We start from the raw sequence: 17723 nt of genomic DNA, 5'->3' as shown, positions 1-17723 counted from the left end.
CGGATTTAAAGCCTTGGTCTGTTTCTCCATTGGCGTCTTCTGATTCTGTTACTCTACCTGTTGCTTCTCCCTCCCTGTTCTTATTACCTGGACTCTCCCTTTTCTTCTAAGCCCAGCTCGGTCCCACCCTTCCTGGCCTCAGCGCTGTTCCCTCTTTATCTGCTCTTTCCCCTTCTCTGTATGTTGCCAGTGTTGCTCCAGATTCTTGTTTTTCCATGCACTTATCTTGTTGTCCTTACTAATTCTTTTTTTTTTTTTTTTTCCTGAGATGGAATTTCACTCTGTCACCCAGGCTGGAGTGCAGTGGCGCGATCTCGGCTCACTGCAACCTCTGCCTACCGGGTTCAAGCAGTTCTTCTGCCTCAGCCTCCCAAGTAGCTAGGATTACAGGCACATACTACTGCGCCCAGCTAATTTTTATATTTTTAGTAGAGACGGCCTTTTACCATGTTGGCCAGGCTGTTCTCAGACTCCTGACCTTGTGATCCACCCGCCTTGGCCTCCCAAAGTGCTGGGATTACTCGCGTGAGCCACTGCTCCCAGCCTTTCCTTACTAATTCTTACGTCCCTCAGAAAGTGGAAGTCCTGTTTTCTTCCTTTCTGTACCTGTAGTGCAGTGTTCTTAGTCTTAGTCTTTTTTGTGCTGTGGACCTCATCTCAAAATAATGTTCTTAAATTTATAAAATAAAATGCATGAATTGCAAGGGAAACTGATTGTGTTGAAATGTAATTAAAATGGTTGTTAAAAATTGTGGTAAGAATAGTATGTACTTTTTTTTTTTTTTTTTTTTGGAGAGAGGGTCTCATTCTCATCCCCAGGCTGGAGTACATCAACTGGTGTGATCTCAGTTCCAGGCTCGGGTGGTCCGCCCACCTCAGCCTCCCAAGTAGCTGGGACTACAGACATGCACCACCATACCCGGCTAAGTTTTTGTATTTTTAGTAGAGATGGGGTTTTGCTGTGTTGTCCAGACTGGTCTCAAACTCCTGGGCTCAAGTGATCTGTCTGCGTTGGCCTGCTAAAGTGCTGGGATTACAGGCGTGAGCCACTGCGCCCAGCCTGCGCTTTTTATTGACATGTTAAGTAATAAGATTTAGAAGCAGGTCTTACAATGACTATAATTGCAAATTAGTGATACATGTGAATGATAATTTCAGGATGTGTTACAATTATCATGTGAAATGAAAATGATTCTATTAGTGACGGTCACAGGTCCTGCTGATACTACTGTGGCTATTTGTCTGCATCTATAAGTGAAGGAAACACTACATTTTACAAATAGGTTAGTGAGAATAATGGTGTCATTTTGTTTCCCATCCATGTTCACAGGCCCCTTTGATTGTATACCCAAATACATTGTGGTTCTTGCGTTCAGCACTCCTGCCCCAGCACGTTCACTCAGCAGGCAGGGAAGGTGCTGAATGACAGGTTGCTGCCCTGAGACTTGCTGCCTTACTTCTGCTCTTCCACCCTTCTCTTTTGACGTTCGTTGTCCTGCCCTCATGCCTGCGGGTAGTGTCTTAACTCCCAGCTTGGACCCTCGTTTTTGTGTGTTAGCTGGTAGAGAGTTGGAGTGTGGAGACTGATTTTTAGCACTATATCCTTTTGGCTTGAGGGAGATGACCCATCATTTTGCAAAAACTCAAGAGGAAGCCCAGCTGTCTGTGGGACAGGGGCCAGACTATTTCCCCCTAAGCGGGAAGTTGAGGACCAGAGCTGGCATTGAGGAGTCTTTCTACCATGAAAGCATGTCTGTGCCAGGTGTTGATGCCCCATAGAGGGCTTTGCTTCTTGTTTCTACAAGAAAGAAAAAGACCTGGGCTTAGAGTCTGCTGCTGGGAATGGACGGGGTGTACATCTCTGGCTCTTAGAGCTGGCTTACCAGCCTCTTCTTTTTTTTCTCTACATCCAGGGCAAGCTGGCCTCATTTTTTCTGTCTAGGGTGGATGCCTTGAGCCCACAGCTCCAACAGGTAAAGGGCAGGGCGGGATATGGAGAGCCTGGGGATCTGAGCCTGGAGTCTCTCTTGCTGTTCCTCCTCAGCTTTTCTGTGTTAGCTGCTTTGGGACCATGTTTCCACTTCCCTCCCTCTTAATACATGCAAGTCCCCACTCTTGCCTTCAGGTGCCCATCTGGGTCCTTCAGCCTCATTGTCCCGTCTCAGGCTTCCCTCTCTTTGATCTCCATCTCCTTTTGGGCGTTAATGGGGCTGGGGATTCTGTGGCTGGGCTGGATTCCCATCTGACCAGGTTTCTGCCCTTTTTCCTGCAGTTGGCCTGTGAATGTTATTCCAGGCTGCCCTCTTTAGGGGCTGGCTTTTCCCAAGGCCTGAAGCACACCGAGAGCTGGGAGCAGGAGCTGCACAGTCTGCTGGCCTCACTGCACACCCTGCTGGGGGCCCTGTACGAGGGAGCAGAGACCGGTAGGGACCATGGCTGGTAGTTAGTGGAACAGTGGTGCGGAAGCTTGGCAGGAAGGAAAAGGAGGCAAGCCCAGAGACATGGGGCAGTTGGTTTTTGGGGAAAATGGGTTAGAATACAGGCAGATTGCCTGCTAGAAATGACAGTGGAGGGGGTGGAAGAAAGAGAGTGTACAGGGTAGTCATGCTTCTGCCCAGCTCCCGTGCAGAATGAAGGCCCTGGAGTGGAGATGTTGCTGTCCTCAGAAGATGGTGATGCCCATGTCCTTCTCCAGCTTCGGCAGAGGTTTTCGGGACTGGCCCGCTGCCTAGGACTCATGCTCAGGTATATGTGGGTGTTGGAGGGAGCAGAGATGCGTACCTGGAGGGGTCGATGAGGGAGTGTTGTTGACTTCATCATGAGAAAGGAAATGGAGATGGGTATGGGAGTCATGCCAGGGAACCTGCTCTGAGGGTCTCCCTGCTCTGATTCTCTTTAGCTCTGAGTTTGGGGCTCCCGTGTCCGTCCCTGTGCAGGAAATCCTGGATTTCATCTGCCGGACCCTCAGCGTCAGTAGCAAGAATATTGTAAGTGAGATTTGTCATCTCTTCACTGCCCTTGCCCAGGCCACCAGGCCACCAGGAAAGCACTGGGGACCTGAAGTTCCCCAAACAGTGTCATCCTGGAGTCGTCCCAGACAGCTCCCTAATTCAACCCAAATGCCATTCCTCCCTGTGTGTCCCGACACAGGTGCGCGCCGTCAGAGTGTAGCAGATGCTTCCTTGGGGAGGATGAATTTGGGATCAGCTGAGTCGTTGCTGAGAGGCCCAGCCATCCTTCTTACCTTCCAGCCAGGGTCTATTTTAGAGGATGGGGGTTTGATTTTGTTTGGAGAGCTGAGATCAGGGGATAGCTTTCGTACCTATGTGTACATAGGTAAATAGTCTCTCCCCGTTTCTGGCTCTCTCTGGCTCTCACTTTCTTCCCCCACTCCTTATCTTTGCTACTTTTTTCTCCAGAGCTTGCATGGAGATGGTCCCCTGCGGCTGCTGCTGCTGCCCTCTATCCACTTGGAGGCCTTGGACCTGCTCTCTGCACTCATCCTCGCGTGAGTGGGATTGGGCAGGGTGTGGTGAAGGGCTGGGGCATGCCAGAAACAAGGGTCACCATTCCTTCTGTGCACCAGGTGTGGAAGCCGACTCTTGCGCTTTGGGATCCTGATCAGCCGCCTGCTTCCCCAGGTCCTCAATTCCTGGAGCATCGGTAGGGATTCCCTCTCTCCTGGCCAGGAGAGGCCTTACAGGTGACCATCCAGGAAGGGAATAAAGAGGAGAGGGGCGAGGGGGTACAGGTGGGCTGGGGCTTCCGGGATGTTGACTCCCCATTCATAACTGCCCTCTTTGCTCATGACACAGCACGGTTCGGACCAAGGTGTATGCTGTGTTAGAACTGTGGGTGCAGGTTTGTGGGGCCTCAGCGGGGGTGCTTCAAGGAGGAGCCTCTGGAGAGGCCCTGCTCACCCACCTGCTCAGTGACATCTCTCCGCCAGCTGATGCCCTTAAGGTGAGTGAGGCCTCGGTTCTGTCCTAGGACTCATTCTGTGCCCTTTGACCGAATGTACCTGCTCAGCAAACACTGTCTACTGTGGCTGTCCTGCCTTCTTGTTTGCCCGTGGATGTGATTTATGTTTTCCTCTTCCGCCAGCTGCGTAGCCCGAGGGGAAGCCCTGATGGAGGTTTGCAAACCGGGAAGCCCAGCGCCCCCAAGAAGCTAAAGCTTGATGTGGGGGAAGCTATGGCCCCACCAAGCCACCGGAAAGGGGATAGCAATGCCAACAGCGACGTGTGTGCAGCTGCACTCAGAGGTGTGTGAGGCCTGTGCCCTGGACCACAGGGGCTCTGGGATGGCCTGAGTGATAGCCCAAACAGTTGGTGAAGTGGAAGGTGCTTATAAAATGCAGAGCCAGGCAAAAGCCTGAGGAGAGGCTGGGAGAAGGAGCAAAAGCAGCCACACCATCGCCACCGCGCAGGTGGACTTGGGTCCTGCCGTTAGACTGGGAGCTCTGGTAGCCCTGATCCTCCAGGGCCTCAGCTTTCTCATTCATTAATTTGCATATCCACTTTATATTCTGGTAGAGTTCTAGCACTGGGGAAAGTTCCTCCCTGTGACACAACATTCTCCCCAGGGTGGGCTGCCTGGTGGAGCTCCCTGTTCTCATTGTAACCACTGATCTGTCAACTGAGGTTACTAGACGGACACTGTGCAGTTAATGGATGACTTTCCTTTGGGTCCCATATATTTCACTGCCTGCCACCCCATCCCATGGTAAGGGGAGAGCCAATTGTCCCCAAATATATAAATGCCAAATTAGATAATTTATAATTTTTTGACTTACATTGTCTCAATTACTGTCAGTTGCCCTATCCAGTAAAGGTACTTTTATGATCCGCATTTTAGAGCTGGGAAAGCAAACTTAGAAAAGTTAAATGACTTACCCAAGTTAGGCAGTGGCGAGTTGGTGCCCACCTTGGGCTGTGTGCCTCAGAAGCTGTTGCATGGGAGCCTGTGCCTTACACTCTATTCTTCTTCCCCAGGCCTCAGCCGGACCATCCTCATGTGTGGGCCTCTCATCAAGGAGGAGACTCACAGGGTTAGTGGAGCCTGGTCCCTGCGGAGACCGGGGAAGGGCTGCTACTCTGTATGTGCTGGGGGGTGTGCCCCAGAGGTTGGTCCATTCAGGCCTGGGATTAGGCTCTAGAGAAGCATTGGGTGGTCTTGGGGATGTTTCCAGGTATGTTCTATCCTTTTCAGAGACTGCATGACCTGGTCCTACCCCTGGTCATGGGTGTACAGCAGGGTGAGGTCCTGGGCAGCTCCCCGTACACAAGCTCCCGCTGCCGCCGTGAGCTCTACTGCCTGCTGCTGGCACTGCTACTGGCCCCTTCTCCTCGCTGCCCACCTCCTCTTGCTTGTGCCCTGCAAGCCTTCTCCCTTGGCCAGCGAGAAGATAGCCTTGAGGTAACTGTGATGGGCCAAGCCCCTCGGTGATTCCTGGAGTCTTGTTTCCAAGAGCCAGTGTTTCTGGTGCTCACATCTGCCCTTCCTTCTTCCCTTAGGTCTCCTCTTTCTGCTCAGAAGCACTGGTGACCTGTGCTGCTCTGACCCACCCCCGGGTTCCTCCCCTGCAGTCCATGGGCCCCACCTGCCCCACACCTGCTCCAGTTCCCCCTCCTGAGGCCCCATCACCCTTCAGGGCCCCACCCTTCCATCCTCCGGGCCCCATGCCCTCAGTAGGCCCCATGCCCTCTGCAGGCCCCATGCCCTCAGCAGGCCCCATGCCCTCTGCAGGACCCATGCCCTCTGCAGGACCCATGCCCTCAGCAGGCCCTGTGCCCTCAGTACGCCCTGGACCCCCCACCACAGCCAACCACCTAGGCCTTTCTGTTCCAGGCCTAGTGTCTGTCCCTCCCCGGCTTCTTCCTGGCCCTGAGAACCACCGGGCAAGCTCAAATGAGGACCCCATCCTTGCCCCCAGTGGGACTCCCCCACCTACTATACCCCCAGATGAAACTTTTGGGGGGAGAGTGCCCAGACCGGCTTTCGTCCACTATGATAAGGAAGAGGCATCTGATGTGGAGATCTCCCTGGAAAGTGACTCTGATGACAGCGTGGTGATTGTGCCCGAGGGGCTTCCTCCCCTGCCACCCCCACCACCCTCAGGTGCCACACCACCCCCTGTAGCCCCCTCTGGGCCACCAACAGCCTCCCCTCCTGTGCCAGCCAAGGAGGAGCCAGAAGAACTTCCTGCAGCCCCAGGGCCTCTCCCGCCACCTCCACCTCCGCCCCCGCCTGTTCCTGGTCCTGTGACGCTCCCTCCACCCCAGTTGGTTCCTGAAGGGACTCCTGGTGGGGGAGGACCCCCAGCCCTGGAAGAGGATTTGACAGTTATTAATATCAACAGCAGTGATGAAGAAGAGGAGGAAGAGGAAGAAGAGGAAGAAGAAGAGGAGGAAGAAGAGGAAGAGGAAGAGGACTTTGAAGAAGAGGAAGAGGATGAAGAGGAATATTTTGAAGAGGAAGAAGAGGAGGAAGAAGAGTTTGAGGAAGAATTTGAGGAAGAAGGTGAGTTAGAGGAAGAAGAAGAGGAGGAGGACGAGGACGAGGAGGAAGAAGAATTGGAAGAGGTGGAAGAGCTGGAGTTCGGCACAGCAGGAGGAGAGGCAGAAGAAGGTGGACCTCCACCCCCGACCCTGCCTCCAGCTCTGCCTCCCCCTGAGTCTCCCCCAAAGGTGCAGCCTGAGCCAGAACCAGAACCAGGGCTGCTGTTAGAAGTGGAGGAGCCAGGGGCAGAGGAGGAGCATGAGGCTGACACAGCTCCCACCCTGGCCCCTGAAGTGCTCCCCTCCCAGGGGGAGGTGGAGAGGGCCGGGGGCAGCCCCGAAGCAGGCCTGCCTCCCCAGGAGCTTGTTGAAGAAGAGCCTTCTGCTCCCCCGACCCTGCTGGAAGAGGGGACTGAGGATGGGGGTGACAAGGTACAGCTCCCACCAGAGACATCTGCAGAAGAAGAGATGGAGACAGAGACAGAGGCCGAAGCTCTCCAGGAAAAGGTGAGAGGGCCAGGCAGGGAAGACTCCTCAGGTGAGAAGGAGGGGCTGGCATGAGAAGCGGGAGAAGGGGTTGCAGCCACTTAGGTTATGAGAGAGGTTTGTCCCAGCCTGCACCATTCGCGTGTGTGTGTGTCTGTCTTTTCCGAATTTTGTGTGTGTGTGTGTGTGTGTGTGTGTGTGTGTGTGTGTGTGTGTCTGTCTGTCTGTCTGTCTGTCTCTATTCTGAATCTTGTATCTTTGTGCCTAAAAGGAGCAGGATGACACAGCTGCCATGCTGGCCGACTTCATCGATTGTCCCCCTGATGATGAGAAGCCACCGCCTGCCACAGAGCCTGACTCCTAGCCATCTTCTGCACCCCTCCTTGTTTCCAATAAAGTTATGTCCTTAGATAGCGACTGCTGCTTCTGCCTTTTGCCACACCTGGGTCCCCAACCAGAAGCTCGAGTGGCTGCTGGGCTTTTCAGGCTATCCATAGTATTCCCCAAATGTCTACATAGCTGTCCTTGTCAACGATCCAGAGAGGAGCCATTGACATGTGGGGGTAATGTACTGTCCTGTCGCTCAGCACAGTGGTGTCAGAATTGTAGGATGGATGCTAAATATATGCAGGATTGTGTGTATGATTAAAAATGAGGAGTTAGAGACATGGCCCTACTTTTGTGTTTGTATTCGGGATGGGAAATGTGTGGAGAATGTATAGGATTAAGTCTCCTAATGAGTGAACCTGTGTTAGCGTACACGTGCCTACATGTATGTGTGCCTGCTCAAACACATACGGTCCCTTGGTCTGAAAGAGCAGGTGGAGTGATTGCTCAGCCTGTGGAAGTTTGGAAAGTTAGGAAAAGGTGTAGAGGGGTTTTGTCATTGAATTCTGGGAAATTTGGACCTTGCCCCCAGTTAAAAGGGCATCATCCATAGTGGGTATGTTCGGGATGAGCTCTATTTTGGGGCTGGTCCTCCTTGTGATGGTTCCCCCACAGCTAGCTCCCTGGCAGGAGTTTGATAAGCTCACCCCAGGCCTTCCTGCTCACTCTTGAGGTCTGGACATTTCCCACCCAGTGTCTGTTTTCTTTAAGCACTAATCCCATTCTAGGCATTGTTGGGGTGGTCATGTGAGCATGAACCGAGAGATGTGTCTGTGAGAGGATACCAAGATTTATGGGCTTGAACTAGGGGCCCATGATTTTTTTACTCTGTCAGTTGAATCTCGAACATAAGTAAAGTGCCTTGGAAATGCAGAAAGGGGAATCATTTGTCCCAACATGTATCTTGAAGAGCCTCTTTGAGGTGGCATTTAAGCGAACTTTTGGCAACTTCAGTAGGTTTTTAAAAAGTTACCCCTCAACTTGTTATTGCAAAAAGTTTCAAACCAACAGAAAAGTTGTGAGAACAGTACAATAGATAACCTTTGCCTAGATTTGCCAATGAACATTTAGTCATGTTAACTTTTAACCCTATAAACTATCTACTTGTAGACATGTGTCTATATTATACCCATATATCTGTGTAATCTATACATCTGCATTTCTTTTTTCATGGGACCATGTAAAAAGATAAGTTGCAGACATCATGGCCCTTCCCATCCCAGATTCTTCAACGTAAATTATCTTCTAGGATTAAGGATGTTTTTCGGCACAATCGTGATACCATTATCAAACCTAAGAAAAATAACAGTAATCCAATGATACTGTGATATTAAAATGTTCCTATTAATCCGTAAAATGTCTTATAGCTTTTTTTTCCTCCTCTGAGTTCAAGAGGAGTTTCTTCTAGGTGGAGAAGGCCCTGGAATGTTTAAGGATCACTGCAAAGACAAGGGTGCAGAAATGTGGAAACTGCAATAGTGGTTTTTCAAAAAAGGAAAGAACCTGATTTCTGGAAACTGGAGATAGGTAAAGTTGACATTGATTCTGGGGAAGAGGCTAGAACAGAATTTTTTCTAATTCAAATTGTGCTCTGAATAGATAATACATTCACTTGGTTCAAAATTCAAGAGGTACAAAAGGTTTGTTGAAAAGTCTCACCCCTCTAGCCACTGAGATTTTCTGCCTAGAGCAGCCAGTAATGATCAGTTTTTACATATTCTGGAGATGTTATATGCATATACAAATATATATTATTCTTTTTTATGCAAATGGTAGTATATTATCACTTAATATAAATCAGTTTCACTGTCTTGGGGATTTATTCATTCAGCAGATGTTTATTAAATACCAGTTATGTAGTAAGCACCAGCCAGGTGTGGTGGCTCATGCCTGTAATCCCAGCACTTTGGGAGGCCAAGGTGGGTGGATCAACTGGAGTCAGGAGTTCGAGACTAGCCTGACCAAAATGGTGAAACCCCATCTCTACTAAAAAAAAAAAAAAAAAAAAAAAAAAAAAAAAAAAATGTATATATAAACATAAAACACACACACACACATATATAAACATATAAATATATATATATATATATTAGCTTGGCATGGTGGCATGCGCCTGTAGTCCCAGCTACTCGGGAGGCTGAGACAGGAAAATTGCTGGAACCTGGGAGGCAGAAGTTGCAGTGAGCCAAGATCGTGCCACTGCAAATCCAGCCTGGATGACAGAGTGGCACTTGGTCTCAAAAAGAAAAATGTGTGTGTGTGTCTGTGTATGTATATATATATAGTAGACACCATCTTCCCAATATAGATATTTTGAAATAACTGTAGGTCCACAGGTGGTTGCAGAGATGGTACTGAGAGGGTAGGGGGGACAAGGTGTTCTTTAGCAGCTTCCCCCTTGGTTACATCTTACATGATTATAGTAAAACCAGGAATTTGATGTTGGTAGTGATAGGCACTGTTCTACAAACTGGAGATAAAAGCAGTGAACAAAATGCAGAAATTTCTGCCCTGCCCTTGTGGGATCTATATTATAGATATTTCGGGGCTGGGGTTAGACAAGTAAAGTGTATATTTGATGGTGAGCACACTGGTTAAATAAAGCAAGGAAAGGGCTAGGTGTATGTGGTTGTATTTTCAATATATTAAATTTTAATTTCATTATTATTTTTTAAGACAGAGTATTGTCCCAGACTGGAGTGCAGTGGCATGATCTCAGCTCACTGCAACCTGGGGTTCAAGCAATTATCCTGCCTCAGCATCCTGAAGCTGAGTAGCCGGGCGCGTACCACCACACCTGGCTAATTTTTTCATTTTTAGTAGAAATGAGGTTTTATGCTGGCCAGGCTAGTCTTGAACTCCTGACCTCGTGATCCACCTGCCTCGGCCTCCCAAAGTGCTGGGATTATAGATGTGAGCCATCATGCCCTGCCTGTTTTCAATATTTTATAATGAAAATTTTTGAATGTTCAGTGAAGTTGAAAGAATGACACCTAGAACACCCATGTCTACCATGTTACTACATTTGTGTATGTGTTTCTGCAGTTTTAAGTACAGTGGTTAAGGAAGCTCTTGCTGAGAAGGCAAAGTTGAATAAATAAAGACCCTAATGAGTTGAGAGAGAGCTATGTGGAGTTCTGGGGACCAGGCACAGCAAGTACAAAGATCCTGAAGCAGGAGCATTCTTGCTGTGGTCAAGGAAGCAAGGAGGCCAGTGAGGCTGGAAAAGGGAATGAGGCCTGAGTGACAATAGGGTGAGAGTGGCTGGGGGATGGGAGCGTGGGGAGGTAGGGCCTATGGTTTCTACTTGGCGAGGTGGGAAGCCACTGGAGGGGTTTAAGCCAATAATTGATGTAACATAATTTATGTTTTCATAATACCCATGTGACTGTTCCTGGGGAATAGACACAAGGGAGTGAGTAGCTAGGAAACAGATTCAGCTAGAAGAGAGGATGCCTTCAACTAAGGTACTGGAGAAGTGGGTGGATTCTAGATAATTTTTGAAGGTGGAGTTGGCAGAATTTGAAGATCATTCTATTTCTATTCATACAGAGCTTCCTCATTCTTGTTGACAGCCGCCTAGAATCTTAACTGTATCATAATGTTTTAAACAAGTCCCTTATGATGAATATTTAGGTTGATGCTCTATCTTCTGCTGCCACAAAACAGGCATGTTTATATAAATGACATGTGTACATGTTGTTTTTCACGTAAGTAAATTATTTGTAGAATAAATTCCAAGAAGCAGAAATGCTGGGTTCTTTCTTGGATACTGTATCAGTTTTTGCTCCCACCGGGAGTAGGGATGTTTCCCCAAACCTTTGCCAAAGTGTGTTCACAGTTAACTTTGTGAGCTTTGCCAGCATGTTAAATGGAAATTGGCACATGAATATGTTTTAATTTACATTATTCTTGTGAGAGAGTTTGAGCCTCTTTTTATATGTTTAAGATCTGCCAGCCTGGCCAACATAGTGAAACCCCATCTCTATAAAAATTCAAAAATTAGCCAGGCATGATGGTGGGTGCCTGGAATCCCAACTACTCAGGAGGCTGAGGTGGGAGAATCACTTGAATCTGGGAGACGGAGTTTGCAGTGATCCGAGATCGCACCATTTTTACTCCAGCCTGCACAACAAAGTGAGACCCTGTCTCAAACAAACAAACAAAAACCTCTTTGAATTTAGTTTTCTGTGAAATGCCCACACCCTCTGCCTATTAGGTTGATTCTGTTTTTTTGGCTCACAGCTCTGTGTATCAGGAACATCAGCCCTTTTTAACCAGAGTTGCATTTTTTTAGCAGTTCATTTGTCTTTTGATTTTTAGTGATATTTTTTTTTAGCCATGCTGAAAATTTAATTTTCATTAGTTGTATTTATTATTTAAAAGCTCTTGGATTTGGGATAGTATTTTTTTAAAGGGCTTGGAAGATTATTGGAATATTTTCACATTTTTGCTGACATTTTAATGATGCTAATAAGCATTTATAATGTATGATTGCTTTCACAATCCTAATACTTTTATGGTTTTAGTATTTCTGTGTAAAGCTTTCATGCATTTGGAATTTTATTTATCTTAGTGTAAGGCATGGAGTACAAATCTAACTTTACGGTTTTGTCCAAATATCAGTAAATAATCCACCCTTTCATGATTTGAAACACCGCTTTTATTATATTCTCAGCTCCTGTGTGTATTTGGATCTGTTTCTTGGCCTTGTGTTCTATTCCATTGATCTGCCTGTGCACACATACTGATTGTGGTTTTATGATATGTTCCAGTATTTGGGAGGAAGAGTAGGTTATGAAGGTATGTTTTGGCTTGATCTAGGGAAAAATACCATTGGTAGGGGCCAGAATGGGTCTGCAGTTTCAAATAGGGCCTGTCAGGCTATTCCTGGGTTTTGGGATTGCTAGCTGGGGAAATATGGACAGCATATTGATTTCCACAGGCTCTCAATAGTCTCTCTTAGTGTGTTTGAGGACAGGGCTGGCTGAATGTTAAGAGTTAACTAAATTATCCAAACAGTTAATAATCATACCCAAAGGATAACAGATCAGGGTTATCCTGGAGGTTTCTTGGGGTGTGCTCTAAACTTTGCTTAAAATCACTGTTAAGTACAACGGGTGCAGTAGTGCACACCTGTAGTCCCAGATCCTTGAGAGGCTGAGGCAGGAGGATCACTTGAGCTGAGGAATTGGAGACCAACCTGGGCAACACAGGGAGACCTGTTATCAAAACCAAAACCAAAACCAAAAACCACTACAACTACTATAAGTAGCTTGGATGTAGATCTGTTTGTTAAATTTGCATGAGTGCTTGGGACACAGTTGGATGGCTAGTGTCTATTTGGAACTGTCTGACAAGGATTTTCGAAAAGTTGCATGGTGAGATTTCACAGGGTTTAGACGATGGTTCTGTCTTTGAGCCCCTCAGTTGTTTAAGTGCAGGAGAAAGCTCATGGCTTAGCAGAAATAGGACAGGGGCTCAGAAATGGGTGGAGACCTTCAGGGTGCCTTGCTGTGTCAGTTCACTGGAGCAGGTGATGCAGGAAAGGAGGTGTGAGGATGTGGCTAGACAGGTTTACGGGGGTCGGGGTGAGGGCCTCGAAGGCTGTGCTCAGGAAGTTGGGCTGTGTTCTTAGTAAAAGGCATTCCTTTACAGTTCATTCTTGAGGGAAGTGACTCCTATTTTTGATCAGCTTTGGCAACCTGTGGAGGAGAGCTAGGCCTGAGAGAGCAAAGGGATGTGCACACGTCCACGTGGAGGCTGGTGAAGTCTTGCTTTGCTTAGTAGCCATGGGCAGGGATGGGGAGGTGGCGCTGCCCTGACATATCAGAGCGCCCTTTGGCCTGTTGTCCTGGGCTTGTCTGCCACATAGGAGTGCATCAGTTTCTGCTCCTCTTGCCAAAGCCTGGCAGGACTGAATAGTCTCTCAGTCTTCATGCTATTCCCCTGAAAGAAACAGCTGCCTAGCTCAGGCCATTAGCCTTGTCACGTTCAGTATCCTTATTGCTTATACTTCCCTGGAGATGGGGCTTTGGGAGAGTAGATAGCTGGAAACTAAAGATCATCCCTCAAATGAAGGCCCTGTAGCCAAGACAGGAATAGTTTGGGGTGGGGAAAGGGAAAGGAAGAACAATTTCAACAAGCATTTATTGAATGCTTATGGTACACAAGCCAGGGCACCAGGCACTGGGGAAATAGTATATTAATACAAGATGCCACTCCAAAGGAATTCACAGTCTGACAAGAATGTAGAACGTTTTCAGAATGAATTGAGCAGTACCTCTGGGGTAAAAAGCAGCTAGATATGTGAGTTTTGTAGTTGAGGAGAGGATTCAGGGCTGGAGAAGATTTGGGAGGGGGCAGATCACCCAGGGAGGATGACTGAAGTGGAAAGAGACACTGGCTTAAGTGGACACACATCACACTACATGTTGGGAGCAAGAGGAGCCTCTTTAAGAAGAGTGAAGAGGACTTGGAGAGGGCCATGTCCCAGAAAAGAACTTCAAAAGAAGGGAGAAAACAGTGCTGTTGTGAAGTGTCCATTGGGTCTGGGGAAGAGTGAGATGGTGTGAAGGAAGGAGAGGAGATGATGCGGTCAGGGTGCTGACCATGTTCCACCACCACGTGTACCTCAGCACAGGGACTGCGGTGACCCTGCCTCCTGCCCTACTTGGTTCCTGGTATGTTCTTGGAATGGTTTCTGTCAGCCAAGGAGCCGCTCTGAAGCCTCTCTAATATTTAGTTTGTCTCCTTGCAACAGAATATAAGCATCATTAGAGCAGAGACATTCTTGGTTTGTCTGTTCTGTATCACCAGTTATATAGCAGGGGCTCAGTCACTATTGAATGAATGAACCAGTGAGCAAATGAATGTCTAATTGTGGTTCCTCCTTAGTTCCTTGAGCTGAACGCGGGAGATGAGCTCTGCAAGAACCCGGGGAGGCTCCCTCTCCAGCTGGTGGATGTGCATTACTGCTGGGAGGGGATCGAGAAACAGTTCTGATGGGGGAAATTTAGCAGCTCAGGTTCATCTCAAATAGTTGGTGGTGGCCCGCTCCCTCTTGACTGAATGCAACAACACAAAAGAATGGGCTGGGGTTGTAGGGCACCCCTGGTCCTGCACAATGCCTCCCCACTTCACCCCTTGCAAACCAAGGAGACTTTGAGGGGCAGCTCTCAGGGCACAGATCCTAGGGAGCCCATGGGGCGCCATTCTTTGGCCTTTGTCGCTGTGGCATCACATTGATCCTCAGCCCTGGGGTCTGGATCACTCTTCCTCTTCTAGTCTTCACTTGTCTGGGCCCAGTGCAAATCTGTTTTCAAATACTGGACGAGTCACCTCCCTACAAACTGCCCAGTGGGTTTCCCTAAATAGCGACTCATCTGTAGACCCTCTGGACAGGGGTTGTGTGTTAGGTTCTCCTCGTGGTTCCTGGCAAAAGACTCGGCATAAAGAGAGATTCGTGCACAGGGAATAAATGCAATGCTCCTGCGTGAGATCCAGAGCTCGAGAGGTGCTTCTTGTTTTCGGTCCTTTGTGATGATCCTTGCTCTGCCTTATCTCATGCCATTCTAATGTTTCCCAACACTTGAACTCGGTTTTGCCCCAGATTTCTTCACCTTCGTGACTCCGACCTCCCCGAGGTCTCCCATGTCTTCTGTTTCTCAGCTTCTCATGTGGAAACATTGTGCTTAAGCCACACTTTGGGGTCTGGAACACTGAGAACCTAAGCCAATTTACACTATGATCATTTCAGTTCCTGCCAACCAGCCCTGCGTTCATTCTGCAGCTACATTGTCCATTTTTCCATCCAGTAAGCCATTCATTCACTTGTTCCTTCTGCAACATGCAAATAGTACTTCCTGTAGGCCACATGTTATGCCAGATGTTGGAGATGAAAACGAAAACACAGTCACTGTCTCCAAGGATCTCAGTCTCCTGAGAAAGAGAAAGGTAAATGGATAAATACAAAGAAGGGAAACTGTTATGTAATAGAGTACAATGGGAGCCCCAAAAGAGAGCTGCCAGGTCCATAAAGGGGGTGGGGTGGTGGGAAGATTTAAAGGTATCAGAAGGGCTTTGGAAAGCAGTGCCTGTTTTCTGGACAGTCTGGAGGACAGGCATTCTGGCTAGAAGAAGGTGGGGGAGCACTAGAGCCAAGAAACAGGACATTTTGACCTTTACACTATAGCAAACTAATATTTCAGCTTACAAAAATTTTAAATATCATTTTTCCCACACATTTTCAGATCTGTAGAAAAAATGACAATAGCAGTTGAACAGATCTCCATTCACCCTGAACTTGAACTTAGACTAACCAAATGTTAAAGTTTATTAAAGGTTGCCACGTTCACTGTCTTGATATCTGAATTTTCTTTTTTTTTTTTTTTTTTTTTTTTGAGACGGACTTTCGCTCTTGTTACCCAGGCTGGAGTGCAATGGCGCGATCTCGGCTCACCGCAACCTCCGCCTCCTGGGTTCAGGCAATTCTCCTGCTTCAGCCTCCTGAGTAGCTGGGATTACAGGCATGCGCCACCATGCCCAGCTAATTTTTTGCACCTTTAGTAGAGACGGGGTTTCACCATGTTGACCAGGATGGTCTCAATCTCTGGACCTCGTGATCCACCCGCCTCAGCCTCCCAAAGTGCTGGGATTACAGGCTTGAGCCACTGCGCCCGGCCTGAATTTTCTTTATTGGGCCATGAGAGTAAGTTGCACCATCATGATACCTTATTCGTAAACACTTCTACACTTCTGAAGATTTATACAGTGTTTCCCAAGATTAAGGATATTCTCTTAACCTATCATGATACAATTATCAGTCAAGAATTTTAACAAATGAAAGAATACTGTTATCTAATATGTTGTCCACATTTGAATTTTCCCATTAATGTCTTTTATAACTGAGTTTCAGCTTTATGTGTCAACATTTACAGGTCCCATCCCTGACACAGACCTTGTCCCATATCCTATCCCTAAGCTCATCCCTTTCCTCACCATTGCATGGATCCATTCATGGCCCTTAGTTGACTCTTTCTAGCAGGGACCACCTAGGGAAACTTCTACTTAGCTGCTAAAGCCTTTTTTTTTTTTTTTCTTTGAGATGGAGTTTTGCTCTGTCGCCCAGGCTGGAGTGCAGTGGTGGGATCTCAGCTCACTGCAACCTCTGCCTCCTGGTTCAAGCGATTCTCCTGCCTCAGCCTCCTGAAGAGCTGGAATTACAGGTGTGCATCAGCACACCTGGCCGCTGCTAAAGCCTTTGATTCTAGAGTTCACATTCACTTTTTCTCTCTCTCCATCAAAAGCAAAGATAATCCCAACTAACAGGAAACTTACAACTTTTAACTAAAAGAATATCTGTTGAACAAGAATGCTATATATGTCAGGCAAAGATAAGTAAGTTCCAGGTTGTGGCAGGATTGACAGGTTAGCAGATGGTTGGCTCCCACCAGCACTCTCTCTGTTCTCATCTGACCACAACAGTCATCAAGAGTGAGGTCTTCGACCACTGGAATGCAATAACGGCAACAAAAATTAAAAACTCGGAAACAAAATTCCAGCTTAATTGCTTGGATTATTTCTTCAGTTTCTGCAGAACACCAAGTGTGGGCACTGAAAAAGACTTCTAAACTTATGGGTCAGGCTGAACAGGAGATAGAAGTGCGCTTGTAACAACACAGAGACCCTTTTTTCTTTTTTGAGATGGAAGCTCAGTCTGTTGCCCAGGCTGGAGTGCAGTGTCGTGATTTCGGCTCACTGCAACCTCCGCTTCCTGGGTTCAAGTGATTCCTGCCTCAGCCTCCCGAGTAGCTGGGATTACAGACGCATGCCACCACACCAGGCTAATTTTTGTATTTTTAGTAGAGACGAGGTTTCACCATGTTGGCCAGGCTGGTCTCGAACTCCTGATCTTAGGTGATCTACCTGCCTCAGCCTTCCAAAGTGCTGAGATTACAGGCATGAGTGCCGTGCCCAGCCAAAAGTTTCTTATATTTTTGTGGAATGAATGAGACAAAGAATGAGGAAACCAGGAATGGACTACATAGCAAGTAGCAGGAAAAGACAGTTTGGGATTGGTTTTAGCCATGTCATTATTACTTGGTATTACAGGTGAGCATAGGAGAAAACAGTTAAAGCAGAGAGCATTTAAGGTGAAATGCATATATCCTGTTCCTTATCTTTTGTTGTGACATCCCTACAGCAGCTTTAAAAGTATATCTGCGGCCGGGCGCGGTGGCTCAAGCCTGTAATCCCAGCACTTTGGGAGGCCGAGGCGGGTGGATCACGAGGTCGAGAGATCGAGACCAACCTGGTCAACAGGGTGAAACCCCGTCTCTACTAAAAATA

At 47.7% G+C, this 17723-nt stretch overlaps 1 protein-coding gene across 1 annotated transcript in view; it reads left to right on the top strand.

The window, feature by feature from the left end:
- Positions 1-7650, top strand: part of PELP1 (proline, glutamate and leucine rich protein 1) — a 34819-nt gene extending 27169 nt beyond the window's left edge. Inside the window, exons 6-17 of the mRNA XM_010342023.3 lie at positions 1914-1973; positions 2273-2423; positions 2619-2745; positions 2900-2987; positions 3420-3508; positions 3587-3703; positions 3816-3963; positions 4105-4264; positions 4995-5050; positions 5212-5418; positions 5517-7007; positions 7258-7650. Coding sequence (XP_010340325.2) covers positions 1914-1973; positions 2273-2423; positions 2619-2745; positions 2900-2987; positions 3420-3508; positions 3587-3703; positions 3816-3963; positions 4105-4264; positions 4995-5050; positions 5212-5418; positions 5517-7007; positions 7258-7350 — 2787 coding nt within the window. The 3' untranslated portion in view covers positions 7351-7650. The remainder of the gene's footprint in view (positions 1-1913; positions 1974-2272; positions 2424-2618; positions 2746-2899; positions 2988-3419; positions 3509-3586; positions 3704-3815; positions 3964-4104; positions 4265-4994; positions 5051-5211; positions 5419-5516; positions 7008-7257) is intronic.
- The last annotated feature ends 10073 nt before the right edge of the window (positions 7651-17723 follow it).

Source organism: Saimiri boliviensis, chromosome 17 (assembly GCF_048565385.1).
Source record: "Saimiri boliviensis isolate mSaiBol1 chromosome 17, mSaiBol1.pri, whole genome shotgun sequence".
Lineage (NCBI taxonomy): Eukaryota > Metazoa > Chordata > Mammalia > Primates > Cebidae > Saimiri > Saimiri boliviensis.
This window is presented reverse-complemented; position numbering and strand designations above follow the sequence as displayed.